Raw genomic sequence first — 23521 nt, forward strand, 5'->3', positions numbered from 1 at the left:
CAGCCATAGTTTCCATTCATTTTCCTGAACCTATGTTGTATTAAATCAAATGGTGGACCACTCAATCCATCTCCATGGACATTTCATCCCCTTTTTTTATTATTTACCTAGCCCGTATGTTTGATTGAAGTCCATATATATTATATTGATATGGCATAATACGTTAGTTTAAATAAAGTCTGTTAACGCACACCGCAGAGCATCTTGTGGAACACATTTTTACATTCCTACCGGCGGTGACATAGTCGGACGCATTTAGCGGTTGAACCAAGCTTACTTCCGGTTGTCATTCAACGGGACCAGCAGCGTGACAGTCTGACAGACAGACTGACAGACAGACAGACTGCTTCTCCTCAGCTCTTTAACCGCAGTAAGTGCTCACACTGAAACGCTTCTTAAATGTACTGCTGTATGGATTAAATGGTAAATGAGTGCAGATGATATTAGATCTAGTATGTTTATGGTTAAACTGGACAGATAGGAAGTCTCCTCCAAACACCGGGGGAGCGGGTCTGATGCGACACCGGCTAGTTTAGCAAACGGTAGCTAATTAATACACATTACTCACTTCCTTCGTCACTCTACCGGTACACAGCTTTACTCTACCGGTACACAACTACAGAGCTTTACAGATCAGTTCATGGATTAATAAAGACACCTGCTAAACATTGTACACGGCGGTGACTAACTCGTTATTACCGTGTAGATGCTAAAGTTAGCTTGTTAGCCTGCTCACACTGCTAGTGTGAATGTAGCTTCAGTATGAAACCCATCATCCCAGACTGTGAATGACCGTCTAATCACGCCCACGTGTTCTTGAGTAGACGTGAACATGTCAAATCAAGAGTTTAAAATAGTTATGAATATCTCTACTAGTAATTGTCAGACAAATGTTGAAGCAATTAAGCAAATAATCGATTAGTCGATCACCGATTAAAGATAGAACACCAACCAGCAACAGTTCAGACACTGTTGGTTGTAGCTCCTCAGGTGCCAGCAGGGCTGGAAATAGTGTCTTTCCAATGCTAATCAATCTAGTGATTAATGAGTTAGGATTGATAGAAATAATCTATAAACGATACTGATCTATCTGCTAACATCAAACTAATCAATGCATAGAATTTGGGTTTGAGGACCATTACAGTCTAACGTTACATTCATAAACCTTGAATTTAATCTGATATTTACTACTGACATTACTCCCCCGAGACCCCCCCCCCCCCCCCCCCAATATGCCCACAAGCAGGGACATTTTAATTCAATTTTAATTTATTTATTGAGATTATTGTTATTATTATTATAACTTAGTGTTACAACTATAGTTTTTTCCTCTTTCTACCTGTGATACTGGCTATACTGTATGTGTGGTACACAAGTAGATTATTTGTGGTGGGAAAGGACTTTTTTATGTTATCTGTTTGTTACTATATGCATTAGTCTATTGTTCCTTGTGATGCAGACTCTATCACGCATGACAACATGAGAGAGATGAAACAGCTGTATTGTCACTGTTCTGCATTTTTAATAAACTATAATAATGTGGTCACATCTCTCGTCCAGGTACCATCTCACTCTCTCGTCCTCTTCCTCTCCTCGCATTTCTTGCTTTCAAGTTTTTCTCTGCGCCGCTGCGCTGCTGTTGAATGCATATACTGAAGGGGAAACACTGTTGGAATCAGGCATTTACTGTAGAACTGATCCCAAATCAGCAGCCAGGAGCAACTTGACCGGTTCTCAATAGCTGAGCCCGAGTCCAACAAGTCACGAGAGTCCAAGACAAGTGCACGACTTCAAAAAAGTGGACTCGAGTCTGGACTCGAGTACTACAGCCCTGAGTGCCAGGATGCTTTTCTCTGTTTTATACAATTGTAAAATGAATATATATTTGGGTTTAGGGTGTTAGTCAGTCAAAACAGGACATCTGAAGGTGTCTCCTTGGCCTCTGAGAACTAGTGAGGGACATTTTTCACTATTTAGTGTCTTTTTCTTTTGTGTGTGTGGGTGTCAAAAAGGGTCTGTAGTAAAAAAAAAAAAAAAGTGATCAAAGCGTGGCCTGTTGTATCAAATGTCTTTAAAGTTATGTCTTCTTTGTCTCTCTTTCTCTCCAGGGAGCTGAATATTGTAACCAGACATCATGACACTGTTTCACTTCGGGAACTGCTTTGCCCTGGCCTATTTCCCTTACTTTATAACATACAAGTGCAGCGGCCTGTAAGTGTCTGTTTGAATCAGGGATCTGCAACATGTGTGGTGAATGATGTGTGCTTTTATATCCTGTTTGATATCTCATCAGTCCAGTCATGACCAGCAAAGCATAGTCGGAGTAAATGATAGAAAGTAAAATACTGTGTGGGCAATGACTGTCATGGCTAAGTTTGATCTCATTATTACAGGTTCTTTGTATTCCTACTGTATGTTGTAGCAACATATGCTCAGAGACTAAGAAGGCTGTTAATAATCTTCTTAGTAATGCCAGAGGTTTGGGGGGGGTGTCCACATAATCTTCTTAGAACTGTGTGAAGTGTGCTCTTGAATTTGTCAGTACGTTTGCTTATCAACACAATTTTTGTTTCTGTCACCATTATTGCACTCAAATCTAAAAACATTTGTATCCCAAATTGCCATTTTCTGCCTGGACTACCTTGTCTCTGTGCCTCCTTATTTTACAGTTCTGCTGCCATTTAACTCCGTGTTTGTGTGTTCAATCTTTAGTTCAGAGTACAACGCCTTCTGGAGATGTGTCCAGGCTGGAGCCACCTACCTGTTTGTCCAACTCTGTAAGGTGAGTGAGCTTTCTGGTGATTGAGGATTAGCTTCCTTGTGTTTTTAGAGTGTGTGTAAGCAGGGTCTGCTTTTGTGTTTCAGATGCTGTTCCTAGCTACATTTTTCCCCACATGGGAAGGAGGAGCTGGAGTTTATGACTTTGTAGGGGTGAGTGTTCATCATAGTAACAACTTCAGAAAGGAGATTAACATTTTCTCACCCCTTGTCAGACTTTGGTAACTGTTTGCTAAAACAAAGCGAGCCAGTCGAAATGCCAGCTTGTGTAGGAGGTTGTAATGTGTTTCTTTGTTTTTTACAGGAATTTATGAAAGCGACCGTGGACCTGGCAGACCTGTTGGGTCTCCATCTTGTGATGTCTCGTAATGCTGGTAAAGGGGAGTACAAGATCATGGTGGCTGCCATGGGCTGGGCGACAGCAGAGCTTGTGATGTCCAGGTGAGCAGTAACACTGCTCCTTCAGAAGAAGCATTAGCTTCACTTATTGTCAAACTATTGCACATTTTCTTCAGCTAAACTCTTGATAAATCTGAAGCCATTATCATACAGTAAGTCCAGACGCCTCTAGCGAGCACTTCTTCCCTCACTTAGTTTTTCTGTCCTGCGGCATCAAAACCCAGTGCAGAAATCTGGTTGTTGTTTATCTTCCATAACAAACTTAACTTTGACCAGAAGGTGAAGTCTCATTCAATCGGGCTTTCTGCAACTTTGGAATATCTCGAAAATGTAGATCTTTTTTATCTCCAAAGAAACTGTCATCCATGCTTTCATTACATCCCGTTTAGACTACTGTAACTCTCTGTGTTCCTGTCTCACCCAACACAACCTCTCCAAACTTCAACTAGTTCAAAATGCTCCAGCAACTACTCACAAAATCCAACAGAAGAGTCCACATAACACCTGTTTTAGCATCTCTACACTGGTTACCTGTATGTTTTAGAATTGATTTGAATGATTACTGTTAAAGTACGGTTAGGGTTGGCCCCTGATTATGTCAGTGACCCACTAACCCCTTATGAGCCAGATGCAGCCTGAGATCCTCCAGCAGAGGTCTCTTAGGCCCTGTTCAGACCTGGTATTAACATGCGTCCTCAGTGATCGGATCACAAGTGGACAGCTTTAAGTACTGTCTGTTCACACCTGGCATTAGAATGCGTCTCCACATGCGTCTTCAGTGACCACTTGTGATCCGATCTCACTTCCCGCTCTATATGCAAATAAACACGTAGTAAACACACGGCCAATACAGCAGACGATGTGACGTAATATTACATGAATGTAATCTCCTCAAGCCTCGTTCCAACACCCTCTCTGACCCCTCACCCGATCTATGTAACTCATTCCTTCAGTTCTTCAGCGACAAAATCACCACCATCAACAACTCACTGCTCCCCGTGTCTGACCCAGCAGCAACCACACCGACCCCTTTTCTCTCCATCCCTCTGGACCCCCTGACCCCTCCCCCCCAACACCGCCTCTCCCGGTTCGACCCTGTTGACTCAGCAACCATTGCCAAACTCATCAGCACATCCAAACCCACCACCTGCTCCCTGGACCCCCTCCCCACTCCCCTGCTGAAGTCCTGCTTCCCTGTCCTATGCCCCTACCTCACCGACCTCTTCAACTCCTCACTGTCCCATGGAACTGTCCCCTCAGCCTTCAAAACTGCTGCTGTCACCCCCACACTCAAGAAACCTGGTCTGGACCCCTCCTGTCTCAATCACTACCGCCCTATCTCCAACCTCCCCTTCCTCTCCAAAACCCTCGAACGCCTCGTCTCCACCCAGCTCCAATCCCACCTGCATTCCAACAACCTGCTTGAACCCCTCCAATCTGGCTTTCGCCCCCTCCACAGCACAGAAACTGCACTCCTCCAAGTCCTCAATAACCTCCTCACCTCTGCTGACACCGGAGCCCTCAACATCCTCATCCTCCTGGACCTGAGTGCAGCCTTCGATACCGTGAGTCACAACATTCTTCTCACCAGACTCCAAGACATCGGTATCGAAGGTACTGCACTCAGCTGGCTCCAGTCATACCTCACCAACAGATCTCACTTCATCTCCCTTCACAACAACTCCTCTGCCACATCCACAGTCACACAAGGTGTCCCCCAAGGCTCTGTACTCGGTCCACTCCTGTTCATAATCTACTTATTCCCCCTCGGTCAGATCCTACGCCACTTCAACCTGGACTTCCACTGCTATGCTGACGACACTCAGATCTATCTCAGCACCAACACCCCTCACAACCCACCGCTCTCCCACATCAACTCCTGCCTCTCTGCAATTAAAGCCTGGATGCAACAGAACTTTCTAAAACTCAACAGCGACAAAACACAACTCCTCCTCATCGGCTCCAAATCCACCCTCACCAAAACCAACAACCTCACACTCAACATCGATGGCACTTCTGTTTCCCCCTCCCCCCAGGCACGTAACCTTGGCGTGATCTTCGACTCCACCCTCTCCCTTGAGCCCCACATCCGCCAACTGGTCAAAATATCCTTCTTCCACCTTTGCAATATGGCAAAAATCCGTCCGTCCCTCACACCCCCTACAGCAGAGAAACTCATCCACGCCTTCATCTCCTCCCGCCTTGACTATTGCAACTCACTCCTCTATGGCATCAGCAACACCTCCATAAATAAATTACAACTGGTCCAGAATGCAGCTGCCCGACTCCTCACCCACACCAAATCATGGCATCATATCACCCCAGTCCTGAAAGACCTTCACTGGCTCCCTGTCTCCCACCGGATCTCCTACAAAATCCTGACCCTCACCTACAAAGACCTCCACCAACTTGCACCCCCCTATCTCTTTGAACTCCTCTCCCCCTACCAACCTCAACGGTCCCTCAGATCCACCTCGGCTGGTTTACTCTCCACCCCCACGTCCAAACTCCGCAGCTTTGGGGACAGAGCATTCTCCAGGGCAGCTCCCAAGCTCTGGAACTCACTCCCCAATCTCATCAGAGACTCCGATTCCCTCACCACATTCCAGTCCCGCCTCAAAACACATCTTTTCTCATCTGCTTACCCGTAGCCCCTTCCTTCCCCCTACCCATCAGTCCATGTGTATGTATGTGATTGTTCCTGTGTATGTCGCTTTTTGTCGTTCGTCTCCTGTCTGTCTGTCTCACACCGTTTCCCCCCCGACTATGTTAAAGCGTCTTTGAGATTAATATAAAGCGCTATATAAATCCAATATATTATTATTATTATGAATGTCAGTAGTAATATCCTACATATTCCTGAATTCTGGTATATTGTATTAGCATTAAAATAAAAGGTTATTGTACCGGCGGTTCCCGGGGAGCTCCACGCTGCCGGCACCGCCAGGGAGGACAGAGAGCAGGCAGGCGGGCGGGAGCGGCGGAACAAAAACACCGACACATCTCCGACAGTATGATAATAATGCACTTTGCGTGCCGTCTTGATAGTCTGCAGATATGTAGCCTATAGATAAGGTATATTTTAATAAAATACAGTCGTACCGACAGGACACAGTAGAGCACAGAGACCGTTTCCATGCTGACAAGCGCCCGTGTCTGCCTGTCTATTCACCTGAGGGGCGCGGTGATCCCCCGGATCCCAGCGGTACGTCAGTAGAGTAGGCGGACCTTAATGTGGCCAAGGATGCATTCACTACACACTGCTAAGGAATTTGACCATATGTGGCCCAGACCACCTCTGAATGTGGTCTGAGTAATCGAATCTCAATGCGTCCTCAATGCGTCTCAAGTGTGTTCACACCTGTACTTAGAGCTGTCCACTAGTGATCCGATCACTGAGGACGCATGTTAATACTAGGTCTGAACAGGGCATTAGTTATTCCTAGGTCGAGGCTAAAAACCAGAGGAGACCGAGCCTTTGGAGTCAGGGCCCCATGAATCAGGCAGGCTACAATAGCTTTCTCTTAGTCGATTATTGTCCTGCTATTATTCTACTTGTTATATATATATATATATATATATATATATGTATGTGTGTGTGTGTGTGTGTGTGTGTGTGTATATGTGTATATAAATTAAAAAAAACAACAACTGAATGTCACTGTTTGTGTCCTGTTATGGCTCCTCAGGTGTCTTCCTCTGTGGGTGGGAGCCAGAGGGATCGAGTTTGATTGGAAGTACATCCAGATGAGCTTTGACTCTAACATCAGTTTGGTGAGTAGCTTCTGCTTCACTACTCCACTCTGTCTGCTCCATGACCTTCACTCTATCTCTATCTGTTGTCTTTCATGTCAGCCTCTCCTTTACCTCTCATCCTCCCATCTCCCATTTGTTGTTGACAGTGATGGTGTAAAGAAACAGTTCCAGTAAATAACGAGTTCTTGTCTGCATGTGTAGACAGATATGGATTTCTTTCCCTCTATAGGTTATATTGCCATTGTATCTGTAATGTAAATGTTTATATGATGGGACCTGAGGGTGTATAAAAAGATGATTAAAACCAGTAATTATTTCTATGTGTTTATAGATCCATTATATCGCCATGGCAGCAGTGGTGTGGATGTTCACACGATACGACCTTCCTAAGAGCTTCAGGCTTCCTGTTACTGTGCTGCTGGCTCTCTGTGTCTACAAGGCCTTCTTAATGGAGTGAGTCACAAACACATACAGTACACACTGTCAGACATACTACATACAGTACACAGAAAGACAGAAAACAGAGTACTGGTATTATCTAAAAGGTCAAATATTCATTTAAAGGAAAATTCAGTTTAGGTTTGATTTGACTGTATGTGGCGGCTGCACTTTATTTTTTGAACCACCGGATGGCTCTAGTTAACAGCAGCAACATGAGCAATAATAATAATAATAATTGCATAACAACTTTCTTGAAACAAGTTTCTCTTAGACTGTGCTCAAGATGTTTGGTATGAGCACCAAAACTCTGTGAACTTCTATCGCTGCACCGTTGAGTGTTGTGACTGGTGTATTACTGTGTGGTTTGGCAATCTGACGGCTCAGGAATGCAGACTGTAAAAACAGCAGAACTAGCAGGACTTCATAACCTTTACACCACTCGCTGCAAAAGGAAAGGCCAAAACATCAGAGAGGAGGAGCACAATGCGTCATACTGGTAAAACCACGCCCACGGGAGGGGAAACAATCTGCGCCTCAATATGAAATCAAGGGCCGAGACTCTGACAAAATGCCTGTAGGAAGCTAAAAACGTTAGATTTCAGCAGGTCAAAGGATTCTTTTAGAACTCAATGTCTACCAGAGGTGCAGTTGATGACTAAAATGATGATGGGATGGGACAAGTTAGCTGTTAGTGAGCTAATGTTAGCTATGAGTTAGCAATTTTTTTTTTTTTTTCTAGAACAAAAAAAAATTCATAAAAAAATATATAATATAAATCATTATCATTATAAATGATTATTTTTTGTGAGCTAAAAATGCTCGTTAAATATGTAGGATCCCTAATTATTAATTATTCTTCATAATCTGGAAGTTGTGGAAGTTAGTTTGGAGGAAGTGAGGTAAGAAAAAAATGGAGGCAGAGTCAGTGGCTCACTGACAAAAAGCATTTCAAATCATTTTGCATCTAAACAATACAGTACAGTTTATTTATAAAAAAAAGATTACTTTCATTATTATTTTATTTTGATTTGTATTTTTTATTTTTTTAAATATTTTTTATTTATCATTTTGTATGATATTTTTATTTAAAAGTATGTATCTATTAATTGTATTTAATTCAGATTTATATAATTTCAATTATCTATTTACCTATTTATTTATTTTTAAATCCCTGTCCTTCATATTTTATTATTGTTAGTATTTTCGGGGGGCTTGACAGGCACTGGTGGGGGGCTGTTCTATTGGTTGATTCCCTAAAATTCCCTTGGTGTTTTTTTTTTCAATATTGATGGTGGTGCCTGTTTTACATTATACACGCATTAATAAAAATGTTGAAACTAACCAATACAGTACATTATACTATAATACAATAGGTGCTTTGGCCCCAAAAGAATAAGGGACCAACGGGAGGACCAGCAGATGATTTTATTAAATGATTGTAAAAGGGTTCATTGTGATGTCAGTGTTTAGGCTTACAAATGCATCAAGAGATGTGTATTTTCTTTGTCTCTGTGACGGATGGTTTCAGCGACGCCAACGCGCTGTTTAGTTTTGTTTTTTAACGTTTCTCTGTCGTGTCTTCAGGTTGTTTGTCCACGTCTTCCTGTTGGGCAGTTGGACGGTGCTGTTGGTGAAAGCCGTGCTGACTGGTGCCATCTCTCTCTGCTCGCTGTTTCTCTTCGTCACTCTGGTCCACAGCAACTAAGTAGAACTAAAACACCCCGGGGTTAAACCTTCATCAGTCCTTTTGGTCCCGACTGGACCCGGGTTGTCATAAATCAGAAGCGGACTCCTGATACCTTTCCAATCTGAGTATCACCATATATACATACGACACCAGAGACTACTGAAACGTACTTGTTGAATTTGTGCAGCCGGACTGGTCTGATGTACAAACAAGGCAGAGCTACTAACTGGTAAACTAACCAGTTCTTCCAGTTTGTTTTGATCAGTCTGTGCAGACGGTGGATATAAACATGCACTGAAGCTTTGTTTGCCCTCAGTCCACCAGTTTAAAGGTCGAGTGGTGACATCAGGACGCTTCCGTGATATGATTGGCTGAAAGCTGTGTTGGTTTTGTTAGAACGACCAGAACGACCACAAATGAGTTGAGACTTTCTAACTTCATTCTTTTCTATGTGTTCTGTCCAATGAGCCAACTATTTAATGCTTGGATTAAATAGTGAAGTGCATTGATAACAAATGAATGACTGATAGTTGATCGTGTGGCCACCAATTTATCAATTTATTTATATACAAGTAAATATTACGAGTAGTGAAAATGTAGTTGTAGAAAGATTTTTCTAATTCTTGAAGAAATTTAATTGAAGATTTAACTCAAGTAAACAGTCCCGCAGTATGAATAAGCGGAGGTCCGCTCAGCATTCTGACCACGTCACGTTGAATTGTACGCATCTGTGATTCTGACATTAAAGTAATAAATATGTTTTTGTCTTATCTTGCGCTGAGTTTTGATTGATTTTGATTTCTTGATATCATGTCATATTTAAGAAAATAATATAAGAAAAACATACAGGCTCAACCCAGGGACAGATTATCGTCTGAAGACGTATGAGGTTTTATATTTGTGTGTTCAGAGTTCCACTCCTGGAACATGTGACCTGGCCACTGTTGATGTTGGCTAATATATAACTTTAATAATGACTCTTGAGGGCATTTCAGGTGAGCTCCGACTGTAACAATGTATCTCCAGCGTGTCAAACAAGGTGTATTTTACTGATGTTAATTAGTAGGTCATTAGCAGGTCATCCACCAATCGGAAGGTCGGTGGTTAGAAAAAGTTCTCTCTGTTCCCACACTTCTATTACACTTGAGAGAATGAAAACTTTTGGGAGTTCTCATTCCCTCCCTTCCTCTCTTTCTTTGTCTCGCTTTTCCTCCACCCTCCTAGGAGGGCGAGACAAAGATTAATTGGCGTGAGAGTATTTGGTTTCGAAAGCACCTTTTATTGTCTGACAAAAGTGACGATCCAGTGAAAAGAGTTTTTGTGAGTTGTCCCAGTTATTAGATTAGGAGAAAGTATTGGCAGCAGAGGGGAGTGCTGCAGAAATCTAATTCAAATCTGAGTCGTGAATAAAGCTAGTTAAATTCACAAGGCTCTAAATATATTATATATTCTACCTTCTCGTCACACAACACACCTCATGTTTTTACCCGTCACCCCCTTTTCTGCTAGTTTAGCTCTCTGCTTCTCTCTTCCTCCTCTCTCAGCTGGGGTCCCATGGACTCCAACAAAGCTGTCATTATTGAGATGCCACAATGGGCTTTGCTGTTACCTAACACACATGAACACTACCATCTCTGTTTACTGCTGCTGCTTGTGTGCGGTTGCTGCAAAACTCCTGCTTGCTTGTTATAAGAGAGAGACGGGAGACGGCTGCAGTGACACATTGACATTAGCCTGACCTTGTGAATTCCAGTGAGAATTAGAGGAGTGTGACTTTACCAACTGTGGCCCATTAATGCACACGTCACCAGATTAATAGTATGGGCTCGCTGGACATTAGAAGCACCATTGTATCCAGTCCAGGAATGCATTAACAAGGAATCACTGCAACGTGTTGTGTCGAGATACGGATGAGGTTCTTAGCACCTCCTCAATCACATCCTGGATACCCAGAGTTACCCAGAGTTACACAGAGTTACACAGAGTTACCCAGAGTTACCCAGAGTTACACAGAGTTACCCAGAGTTACCCAGAGTTACACAGTTACCCAGAGTTACCCAGAGTTACCCAGAGTTACACAGAGTTACCCAGAGTTACCCAGAGTTACCCAGAGTTATAGCGTTAACAGAGTTACAGTTACACAGAGTTACCCAGAGTTACCCAGAGTTCCCAGAGTTACCCAGAGTTATAGCGTTAACAGAGTTACAGTTACCCAGAGTTACACAGAGTTACACAGAGTTACCCAGAGTTACCCAGAGTTACCCAGAGTTACACAGAGTTACCCAGAGTTACCCAGAGTTACCCAGAGTTATAGCGTTAACAGAGTTACAGTTACCCAGAGTTACACAGAGTTACCCAGAGTTACCCAGAGTTCCCAGAGTTACCCAGAGTTATAGCGTTAACAGAGTTACAGTTACCCAGAGTTACACAGAGTTACACAGAGTTATAGCGTTAACAGAGTTACAGTTACCCAGAGTTACACAGAGTTACATAGAAGACATTCATGAGGCTGCAGATATTAAATTTAAATACAAATTTTAATCAATGCCTTAGTAGCAGTGGTCTGTGGCCCCTATGCTAGTACTTGCTATCTTCCGACGTTTGTCTTTTTTATACGGAAAGACAGGTTTTATACTGTGATATTTACTGAAAATACAATACAGCCAACAGTAGCCTGTGAAAACTTTCAGGAGATCTTCCTCCAGCCAGCTGTCACCTTATTTAGGCTTTTGTAGTGAAATGCGGAATTATCGTATCAGATGACTCCTCATTTCAACTTCACCATCAGCCGTTCCTCATCCGTTGGAATAAGGAATTAATAGAAACAGGGCATCTGGTAAGGATGCCCCCTGGGCGCCTCCCTAGGGAGGTGTTCCAGGCACGACCAGCTGGGAGGAGGCCACGGGGAAGACCCAGGACTAGGTGGAGAGATTATATCTCCACACTGGCCTGGGAACGCCTCGGGATCCCCCAGTCAGAGCTGGTTAATGTGGCCCGGGAAAGGGAAGTTTGGGGTCACCTGATGGAGCTGTTGGACCCGCGACCCGACCCCGGTAAGAGGTTGAAGAAGAGTGAGTGAGTGAGTGAGGGCATCCAACAAAAGTTCAGCTCAAAACGCAGCGCAGTGCTTCGTCGCTCGCGGCCAGTTACTTCGTTCCAATAGAAAACAATCAAACAGATTTTGTCGCTGAGGCTTGCTCGCTTTGCATTCGGTTTAGAGGGTTTAATATGTCAGCTACACACATCCTGATACACTACACCTATCTGCGTTGTACACATTACAGTCCCTCTAGATTTTTTTGTGACCTCCTGACCTTAAAGTTAAAACTGCGCCTTTAATCTAAACCCTAAAATATCTATCTATCAATTTAGGGATTTTCTTTAATAGATCTTGGTCATGGTGTTCTTTCAGCTGTTGTGCTTTTCGTTTTTGTGCTCCGTGATCATATTTTCATTTTACTGCTGTTCTGTCCAGTAGTGATGTGTTGTTTGGAAACCAACTTGAGGTCAGCTGAGTGTGTAGATGTGGCCCTCATCTACACAATCAGCTTTTTCTAATGTTTCTTATTGGCCAATAGGGGTAAAGATTTTATTTTTTTCCTCTGAAGTACATTTAAACAATTAAAAACAATCTGGCCAATCTTGGGCCCTTGCTGCAGCCTAGGCCAGCCTGTGCGATAATCCACCCCTGTTTAGGAGGGAAGTTCAAAGAGCATTAACAACCTAACTCCTTTGGTAGTATTAACATATTTCCTGATGGTTCACCAACATGAACCAACGCTGTTAAGTCGATCCAGATACGCTCCTGCTGTCAGGAGCATTGCAAAACCATGTATTTCTGTAGGAAAAAAAATAGGCTAGTGTAGGCTTGCAAACCAATCCTTTAAACCTGGTCCTCAGCTCATGGAGGTTCCAACCCCTGAGTTAGAAAAACAGCTGATGATTTGCAGCACAGAGTTGCCATTCAAAAAAACTAATTGGTTCGGCCCTGCCGGCTAGCAAATAAAGAGGAGCTCAGAGAAAAAAGTGGACTATATGTAACAGGAGAAAGTCCCCGGACTACCTCAGAGAGAGAGAGGAAGGAGCAGCAGCAACGTGTAGACTACCAGTCTAATAGGCCAGCGATCCCCTGCAGAGCTTTAAGCCCTGTTCCGGGCACAACCATCATGTCCTCCTCACACAAGTACATTCAGTACCACGGCCTCCTCCTGCCCTCAGATGCTCACAACACGGAGAGTTTGGAGTACGCCCAAAACTTCTCTGTGGAAGACACCGATGTGTTTGTTGTGACTTACCCAAAGTCAGGTAGAGTATACTAATTCTGTTCATTGTCTTTTTCAGCTATTCCACTATAGTCCACGGGAGATGGAGCACATTTAAACAACTTCTGTGGCATGTTGTATACACCATGATGCAATGTCAAAGTCTGTGCAGGCTTTATATAAATGATAGGTGATATCAGTGGTCATGTTTTGGTGCCCTAAAGCACCAGATGTGTGGACTATCCATCAGGTGCTTAGAGCACTAAAAACATGCAGTTGCAACAGGTGTTTGATCAGCCTCAATGCTGTTAACAACCTGCACACTTTGGTACTGTGATGTGTTTTTGTGTTTTCTATCTGGAAGCCTGTTTCTTTACACGGGTACTACAGTATATGGAGGGGCTGATTAAGAATACACACATTTTGTTTCAATTCATTTGAATTTTTTTTTTTGAATGGCTTAAAATGATGCTATAGTTTTTTTCTTTTTATTAAATATTTTTTCTTATTTTTGTAAATAAAGTAACACTTAAAGGAGACATCCTATGGTTCACGAAGCCTCACAGTGGAATATGCAAGTCAGCTGTTTTTAATTAGCCTCTCAATGTAAAACTATGATATTGACACACTAAACAGTAAACAGGTTAATTTATGGGCTTTCTTATCATATCAGCACTGATCAGGAAGATAATGGGCTCGCTCTCGGAAAGTTGGGTTTCTAATAATAATAATGTTTGATTAATGTGGTATTTTGGAGGGATTATTGATCATTTTTATCAATTCTCCAGTGCTAAAAAAAATGGTTAAATTTAGCATCAAATCTGTGTAACAAATGGTATCAACCCCCAAATTGCTGCAACAACTTATGAGACATAATAGAGCATGGGGATGACCATCATATACTTCTATCATCGTGTTTTAAACCCTTATACACGTTTACAATTTATTTTAAATAATTTATTAATTCATGTTTATTTCTGATTTATGACTAGGACAACTTGACACAAAGTGCTGAGCTGCATCTCAAATTAATCTTCAGGTTCCAGCTTTCAGATGATGTCCACCACTTCTATGTGACATCTACTGTTGACCTGCTGTTTTCCCCTAAAGACCCCTGTACATGTAATAAAAAAGACTAAAACTGGTCTATATTGTGGGTCTCAGAGGGTTAAAATAGTTATTGTGCAGCTGGTTTTGGCTTCGGTAGTAAATTACTTGTATTTTAAAGCTGTAGTAGTCAGTATATTTTTGGCATCATTGGGCAAAAATTCCATAATAACCTTTCAGCATATTGTAATTGAAGTGTTCTGAGAGAAAACTAGACTTCTGCTCCTCCTCATGGCTCTGTTTTCAGGCATTAGAAAACCTAGCCTGTGACGGGAGACTTTGACCGATCACAGGTCATTTCAGAGAGAGAGAGCGTTCCTATTGGCTGTGCTCCGGTCATGTGACTGGAATTTAGCGTTCCTTCACCAGATTTCACAATGGCAGTGGCGTCACACACTTTCTCATTTTATAGCTAAACCGTGCACTACATGATGATTCTGAAAACATTTGAGGAGAGAAATAGGCATTAATGTAACATAATATTGATTCATATTTGATCAGCGCTGCCTAGTTTAACCGTTTGGTCGTAGTTCAATTCAATTCAATTCAATTCAATTCAATTTATTTTTGTATAGCGTCAAATCACAACAGAAGTTATCTCAAGACGCTTTATATATAGAGCAGGTCTATGACCGTACACCATAGTTTAGAGACCCAACAGGATCCACCAAGCGCACTGTGGCCAGGAAAAACTCCCAGATTACTGGGAAGAAACCTGGAGCAGAACCGGGCGCAGGGCGGGCGGCCATCTGCCGAGACCGGCTGGGGGGATAGATAGATAGATAGATAGAGAGAGAGAGAGAGAGAGAGAGAGAGAGAGAGAGAGATGCTCTTCGTGCCATCTGTGAAGATCTCGGATTTGATGATGTTTGGAGGAGTCTTCACCCTTCTGACAAAGAATATACATTTTTCTCTGCTCCTCATGGGTGTCAGACTAGAATTGATTATTTTTTTCTACCCAAATCCGAACTACACTCTGTTTTATCTTGTAATATAAACAGTATAATAATATCTGATCATGCCAGTATGGTTATGGACATAAAACTTAAAGTCTCAATAAACCAGGCCCGACAGTGGAGACTTAACACTATTATTCTTAAAGATAATACTTTTACATCTTATTTTTCCACTGAATTTAAGGCATTTTTGTCCAACAATTTACAATCTTCGAATAATCCCTCAATTCTATGGGAAACTTGCAAAGCGTCAAAAACTTAAAGAGCAAAAATCCTTAGAGAGCAAATTGTCAAATAAAGAAAAGATTTATATTAGCTCTCCATCACCTTATTTATGGCAAGAAATTTCTGCTCTTAGATCAGCTATAAACTGTCTTCTTACTAAAGATGCAGAGAAAAAAATTAAGTATATTAAACAGAGCTTTTATGAATATGGAGATAAACCAGGGAAATATCTTGCATACCTGGCTAAAAAATGAGAAGAGTCCCAGTCTATAGCAGTGATTGCGGATGCTGAGGGCAATAGGGTATACGAAAACAGACTGATAAATGACAGCTTCAAAAAATTTTACATAAATTTGTACTCTTCTGAACAGACAACTGACGCACCTCAATTAATGGAAGACTTTTTTGCTCAGATTAATCTTCCAACACTATCAGAAGAACAGGAAAGTTTTCTTAACAGCCCCATTACAAGAAATGAAGTAGCTAATGCCATTAAAAAGCTTCAGAGTGGGAAGTCGCCAGGGCCTGATGGGTTCTGTTCTGAATTTTATAAGGAGTTCCAAGACTTACTTTTGGAACCGTTACTTGAAATGTTTAATCATTCATTTTCTATTGCAGATTTGCCACAGACTCTTAAAGAGGCTAACATATCACTTATCTTAAAGAAAGGGAAATGTCCTGAATCCTGCTCATCCTACAGGCCGATAGCTCTTTTAAATGTGGACAGAAAATTGCTTTCTAAAATTTTAGCTACCCGTTTGGAGGACCTTCTGCCCATGTTAATTAAAGAGGATCAAACTGGCTTTATAAAAGGCAGAAACTCAACTAACAATGTCAGACGTCTCATTAATGCTATTCAGGCCTTTAAACAAAAATCTATAGATGGTCTGGTGCTTTCTCTGGACGCAGAGAAGGCATTTGACCGAATTGAGTGGCCTTTTTTAATTTACACATTAGAAAAATTTGGTCTTGGTAATAATTTTGTGAAATGGGTTGAAATCATTTATAATGATCCTCAAGCTGCGGTTATGACTAATGGACTTAGATCAGAGTATTTTAGTACACATAGAGGAACTAGACAGGACTGCCCTCTATCGCCTCTCCTGTTTGCATTGGCCATTGAGCCACTGGCTGAGGCCATTAGAAGAGAGCCCTCTATATGTGGTCTGCAGGTCGGAGAGATATGTCATAAGATAACATTGTATGCTGACGACGTCCTAGTTTTTCTAACTGACCCAGAGACATCTGTTTCAGCCCTCATTAAGGTGATTAACATGTTTAGCAAATTCTCTGGGTATAAGATTAATTTAAACAAATCAGAAGCTATGCCCCTGGGTACTCTAACTACTATACCTAATACGGTCCCATCCTTCCCTTTCAAATGGTCCCCTGCAGGTTTAGTCTATTTAGGTATTTTTATTACCCCATCATTTAATCAGTTGTATAAAGCCAACTTTATCCTTTTATTTGGTAAAATAAGGCAAGATTTAGAGCGTTGGAACTCACTTCCTGTTTCTTGGTTAGGACGTATAGCCCTGATAAAGATGAATGTGTTACCTAGACTACTTTATCCCATTCAAATGATTCCCATATTGTTTTCGAATAGGGTTCTTAACGATTTGAATAGCTGGCTCAGCTCTTTCATATGGAGCAAACGTAGACCTAGACTCAAAATGTCAGTTCTACAATTGCCAGGTTCAATGGGTGGTTTAGACCTGCCAAATATCAAAGTATACCAGCTGTGTGCTCACTTGAGATTTATATCTGAATGGGTGAAAGATGAGGCATCTTCTGCTTGGCTGAACATTGAAGCATCATTGTCCCAGCGTAGACTACAGGATTTATTATTTTTTAAGAATTTTAAGGACATAAGAAATAATTGTATAAATCCAATAACAATCAATGCTTTAAAGGCATGGCGATCAGTCCGTCGCCTGGAGGGGAGGTCCAAATTAACTTCCACACTCACCCCAATAATTAACAACCCTGAATTTTTGCCAGGGATATTGGATTCTGGTTTCCAACAATGGAACAATAAAAATATTACAAAATTGGGAGACTTACTTTCAGATAATAGTCTCATGTCATTTGAATAATTGAAAAAGGAATACCAACTCCCAAAACAAGATTTCTTTCGGTTTTTACAAATAAGGCATTATATCACTAAGAGTACAACCATTATAGATCATCCTGAGGTGTCTGCTGTTGAGAAAATGCTGTTTCAACGACCAACGAAGGTGTCTCTGAGTTTGCTATATAATTTAATGAATGGCAAGTATACTACAAATACACAGAGGATTAGGAGTGTGTGGGAGAAGGAACTGTCAGTAACTATTAATGATGAGACATGGGATGATATTTGGAGTCATGCCAAAAAGATATCTATCTGTACCCGGACGAAAGCAATCCAATTTAAAATTATACATAGAATACATATATCCCCTAATCGCAGGCATTTTTTTGACCCTTCACTTTCTCCTCTGTGTCTCAAATGTAAAACCGAAATAGGTACCTTAACCCATTGCCTTTGGTCGTGTCATAAATTACAGAAGTACTGGTCTGAAATATTATGTCAAATGGAAAAGATATTTGATAAGGATTTAGAAATGAATCCAATGTCTTTGATTTTAGGAATCCCAAGTACAAATATAATTACTGCAGCCAACAAAAGGTTATATAACATTCTTACATTTGCTGCTAGAAAAAATATACTACTACAGTGGATCAGTGATAAGAAACCCTCTGTACAAGGCTGGCGAAAAGTGATATTTGAGATGGTGAAGGAACTGGCCTTCTACCTCCGAGAGGTCAAGGCCCAGTTACGTGCTGGTTAATCTTGTGAGACAAAGAGATTTTCCAAACAGATGGGTTAAAGCATAATGATTCAATTTATTCCGAACAATCAATGTTGCATAAGTAAAATAAAAGAGTTTACAGAATTCTGGATCCAATCAACGTGTCCCTGACAACATACAATGCATGGGTCAGTTCGCGAAGTCTGAACCCCGAGCTATCCCTGATCCAGCGTTTTTATGGTTTACACAATATCAATATTCATGAGCTTATGGCACGTGATGTTTTTGCTGCATATCTTCTTTTTTGTTTCTTCTTCTGACACCATCCTCCCGTGACCTTGTGAAAAGAACAGAACATGCAGTCCCGTGTGCCTCCCCCCTGTCCTCGCCCTTGAGTAGTTCAAAGCCTCTCCAAATGCTGCCAGAGATTATTACAATGTGACTATATAGAAATCTACAGTCACCGAATCACCTCCTCAAGGAACAAAACAGTGCAACAACAACTGAACAGCCCCAAGTCCTTCATTCATTCACCCTGAGTTATGCCCTTAGAAGCTAATAATTGAGAGACAGTTATTGAGCAATCATGAAACAATACAACAGTTTTCAGCTTCCCTTATAAGCAGGTTATTTCAGGTCACTGTAAGCACTTTTGTACATAATAAATCCAACAGTTCACTAAAAAACTGAAATCACTAACTTTCTGTATTCTGTTTGGTGGTTTATGAGGCTTTTCAATAATTTCTAGTCTATTTGGTATAATATGTAATTTAGTTAATTTGTTCGACATCATGATAAGGCTGATTTTTCAACCAGTGGTTATGACATTAATGCCAGCTAAACAGAATAAAGCTCTGTCTGTTGAAGGAACTGGCCTTCTACCTCCGAGAGGTCAAGGCCCAGTTACGTGCTGGTTAATCTTGTGTGACAAAGAGATTTTCCAAACAGACGGGTTAAAGCATAATAATACAATTTATTCCGAACAATCAATGTTGCATAAGTAAAATAAAAGAGTATACAGATATCTGGATCCAGTCTACGTGTCCCTGACAACATACAGTGCATGGGTCAGTTCGTGAAGTCTGAACCCCGAGCTATCCCTGATCCAGCGTTTTATGGTTTACACAATATTAATATTCATGAGTTATGGCACGTGATGTTTTTGCTGCATATCTTCTTCTTTGTTTCTCCTTCTGACTCCTTTCTCTCCTTGACCTTGCAAAAGAACAGAACGTACATCCTCCCTGTCCTCGCAAACACTTCATGCACAACAAATCCAACAATCAGGTTATTGCAGGTCATTGTAAGCACTTTTGTACATAATAAATCCAACAGACCCTCTTTTGAACTTAACTAAGTTCACCTACAGATATATTTATTATAAGCATAGATAATGTTACGAACAGATGTATTAATTATAAGCATAGATAATGTTACGAACAGATGTATTAATTATAAGCATCATCACACAACCTCTTCAGGGTCAACATCTTCACTATCCCCCACCATTTCCAGGAGACCCTGTCTCTCAGCTTGGAACATGGCCATCTGATAAGAAGGAGGTGCATCCGGATGCTTTCGTTGTACAGCAGAAATAATCACACGCTCAATGAGGTGGCGAATACATGGAATACAGCAACAACCACATAATACTAAGCATGCACACACAGCAAGGATTGAGGAGAATAGAGATACCACCATGGACTTCCATTTCCCAAAGGTACGGTCTAACCAGTCGTTAATGGGGCTGTTGATACCTGAGTCATCGTGCATCGATTTAGACAGCGTCCGGAGCCCCTCTAGCGCCTTAGTTACAGTCCCGTCCGGCGCTGTATTGTTAGGGATGAAAATACAACATGAGTCTTGGAACATTGAGCATACACCGCCTTTCTCTGCCAGCAGCATATCTAATGCCATTCTATTTTGGATCACCATCAGTGACGTAGGAGCCATTTGTTCAGCTAGTCCGGCAATTGCATCACGGGTTAGATTAGTCAAACGGAGAACATTATAGTGGATGTAGTTAATGCGGTCAACATTTTTGTTAGGAGTGATAGGGATCAGAGCACTTATTATAGGTATGTTTTCAAAACCTGCAGCTATTTGGTCAGCTAGTTTATATTCATTAGGGGAGCTACCTCACTACATCATTCTTTATAATCTTGGTTTAGCCTTCCCCCCCTTGTAGCCCACACCTTCCACCCTGCTTCTGAGTGAAAGCATTGTCTATTGTTAAAGAGTTACTAGTGATTAGCTAGTTTTAGCAGAGTGCAGAGGCGAGGATGATAAGTAATGTATCTAAACTAGTACAGTCTGTGCTTTCCCAGGTTATTCAGATTTATCTGAGTACACAAATTCTACACAAGGGTCATGGTATTTTCTCTCACATTCCCTAAAACATTTAAAATACATGACAAATCACATTAAGAAAGTTTGTACAGAAGAACGAGGACAAGAGAGGTAAACACAGATGTTACAACAAACGCTACTAGCAGTTTGCCGTACTGCATGATGCTTCTAGTTTGTTTTCCTGCGCGCAACTGAAAAACTTTTATCTGGGTGGTCCTATTTTATACTGGTTTGGGAAAGGAAGTGAAACTTCTCTCTGGTGGATTCTCCCCACCCCTGGTTTCTCTTTTTATCTATTTTAGCATTTATTCTAAGCAACAAGTTTTAATACAATGTGATATATAATGTTTTTCAAAAACCACCTAGATGAGTCCACCTAAACAACCATGTTAGCCTGATTTAACTGTAAATACAGGCAAGACCTTGTAACCTTCTTTCCCTTATGTGTATCTCATCATAGTCACAGTTTATACAGTATATGAAAAATAAAAAATATACGTGACCCTCTTTTCACGTAGCCTGGGCTCCTTGTGGGGCTTCCTCCTCTACTGCTTCAGGTCCTGTCCTGCTGCTGGAGCACTGTGTTAGGTGCCACCAGTTGAGTCCTTTTCCTGCAAGCTGCACAGCTGTTGCAGTTCTGGCCAGAACCTTGTGTGGGCCTGTCCAACGTGGCTCCGACCACTTCCTCTTTAACACCTTCAACCAAAGGTGTTCCGGGGGTCCGGGGTCAGGTCCTGGAACGTCCTCTGTGACAGGGGTGACAGGTTTGTCACCTGTATAGGAGAGAGCTGACACAAGAGCATTAACCTTCAAATAGTATGGTCTGTAATCGAGGTCAGGAAGGGGAGAGGGGTTTTGGGACGGCCCTGGGAAAGGTCGGCCACACGTAAGCTCAAATGGTGAGTCCTGTGATTGTGGATGATACACAGTGCCAAATTTGTGTTGTAGTCCCAGAGCCTTTTCAACAGATTGCAGGTCTTTATTTTTGAAATGTGAACCATTATCTGACCTGATCAATTTAGGAAACCCATGTTTCGGAATGTACTCATTCACCAGACATTTAATGACTGATTTTGCGTCCTCTTTTCCCGTAGGGTAGGCCTCAACCCAACGTGAAAATGAGTCCACAATTACTAGGAGGAATCTTTTCCCCCCAGCCCTTATTCCCATATCTGTGAAATCAATAAAGATTTCCTGTCCCGGGGCAGTGGGAGAAGGATGTTTTCCTGCCCTAGGAGTGATGGTAGGTCTGATGTTACATGTACTACATACGTCACACTTAGTCAAGAAGTCAGTTATAGTAGCATGTTTCCGGGGAATCCACCAGTGGCGGAGATCTCGTAACATCTGTTTGTGGCTTTTATGGTCAAGTCCATGTCGTATCTTTTCTGCGACAGTGCTGTTGAAGTGATGATGAAGGATGCTCCGAGGACACTGTTCTTGCTGGTATAATAGAATTTATTACAAACAAGCCACACATGTCATGACGGACGTCTAGAGCGTCCGGAGGTCTCAAGTCGAATCTGAAAGTCCTGCCCTTTGGGGGCTCGCACCCCCTTATATCGGGTTCAGGTCATCCAATCCCTGAGCTAAGGTTTGACCACATGTCTTAGGTATCTCCTACATGTTTATCTTTCAGCCCCTGACCTTTGCCCTGCTTCTTTCACATATGTTTACACTTAGGGCCTCGCTGTCCTGTGCAAGACTTGAAAATATACCACATATTCCCCCCTTCGAGACTTACACAAAGTCTCGAAAAAATAAAAGAAGAGACATACAGGTGTATAAATATGACAAATTTAACAACCTGTCCTTATTACCATTGAAACAACTGTATGGAGTATAAAAGTGAGAGTGAAAAACCTGTCAGGCAGCTAATCTTTCTTGAACAATGTATTAAACAATGTATACAGGAAAATTCTCTCACGGTCCCTCTGCCAAGGCGACCATACGTAATACTCCATAACACTGAAATGAGGAATTTTAGCAATTTGTATATGGAAATGTTTTAAGCAAATGCATATGGAACTCTCAGCAAATTAAAACAAAACAATGTCCAAAGTCAGGCTGGTCGACCCATCGCACCTTTCTATGGACCTTTTCCTGCCTACCCCACTGTCCCTAACCATTGAGAAAAAGAAAAAGAAAACATCTGAGGTCCCATTATATTTAGAAACCATCATTTCTCAAGCATGTAATACACAAAAAAGAAAATTCCTTTTCAATAACACTAAGGTAACATCTCAGAGAAGACATAAGACTGTATAACGCTGTAGTTTCTCAGCAGCCTTGACGCCGGTGTAGTATCGATGACGTCTTGACTCTGGATGTTGTATCGACAGTCCACGTTCAGAGTTCTTCAGGCCATTCGTATTTTCATGTTTGAAGTGTCTGAATCCATTCAGCCCATCGGAGTCCCTGACAATCCACCACCCTCACAGTGTTCTTCCCCAATATGTTCTAGAATGAAAGAAAAGAAAACCAGTATCTTTTGCATACAGAACAGATACAAATTAAAACATCAAACACAGAATAAGATAAGTAAAAATGTAAATATTGTCCATTAATCATATTGTTCATTTGTTGCCATATCCCCCCTTCGAGACTAAACAAAGTCTCGAAAGAGCAAAACAACATCAACACTACAAACTACACAAGCAAAAACAGAGGTAAATAATATGATTATATTTTAAAATGGATATTCCTCCACCAATTCGATCTTTATTGCGTCATCCTCATCTACGTCCGAGTCAGCTTCGTGTAATA

The 23521-nt window shown here is 41.6% G+C and overlaps 1 protein-coding gene and 1 long non-coding RNA gene across 3 annotated transcripts; one reads left to right on the top strand and one right to left on the bottom strand.

Moving 5' to 3' along the window:
* Nucleotides 1–229: 229 nt before the first annotated feature.
* tmem147 (transmembrane protein 147) lies at nt 230–9831 on the top strand. The gene is made up of 8 exons (XM_074654798.1): nt 230–370; nt 2109–2211; nt 2713–2782; nt 2866–2931; nt 3083–3219; nt 6867–6951; nt 7265–7386; nt 8959–9831. The coding sequence occupies exons 2-8, from the start codon at nt 2135–2137 to the stop codon at nt 9077–9079; spliced, it is 678 nt and encodes a 225-aa protein (XP_074510899.1). The 5' UTR covers nt 230–370; nt 2109–2134; the 3' UTR covers nt 9080–9831.
* A 9528-nt stretch (nt 9832–19359) lies between these two features.
* On the bottom strand, nt 19360–22128 carry LOC141779784 (uncharacterized). Of its 2 annotated transcripts, XR_012596428.1 has the most exons (3): nt 20887–21603; nt 20553–20763; nt 19360–20517 (listed from the first exon to the last, which is right to left on the bottom strand). It is a non-coding gene; the product is annotated as an uncharacterized LOC141779784 (long non-coding RNA). The 2 variants fall into 2 exon arrangements; XR_012596427.1 differs by having other exon boundaries at nt 19360–20763; nt 20887–22128.
* Between the last annotated feature and the right edge of the window lie 1393 nt (nt 22129–23521).

This window comes from Sebastes fasciatus, chromosome 12 (genome assembly GCF_043250625.1).
Source record: "Sebastes fasciatus isolate fSebFas1 chromosome 12, fSebFas1.pri, whole genome shotgun sequence".
Taxonomy (NCBI): Eukaryota; Metazoa; Chordata; class Actinopteri; order Perciformes; family Sebastidae; genus Sebastes; species Sebastes fasciatus.

Coding starts and splice junctions, on each gene's coding strand:
- tmem147 (XM_074654798.1), top strand. CDS start 2,135: ATGACACTGTTTCACTTCGGGAACTGCTTTGCCCTGGCCTATTTCCCT. Junction 2,783..2,865: donor TGTTTGTCCAACTCTGTAAG/GTGAGTGAGCTT, acceptor TTTGTGTTTCAG/ATGCTGTTCCTAGCTACATT. Junction 6,952..7,264: donor TTGACTCTAACATCAGTTTG/GTGAGTAGCTTC, acceptor ATGTGTTTATAG/ATCCATTATATCGCCATGGC.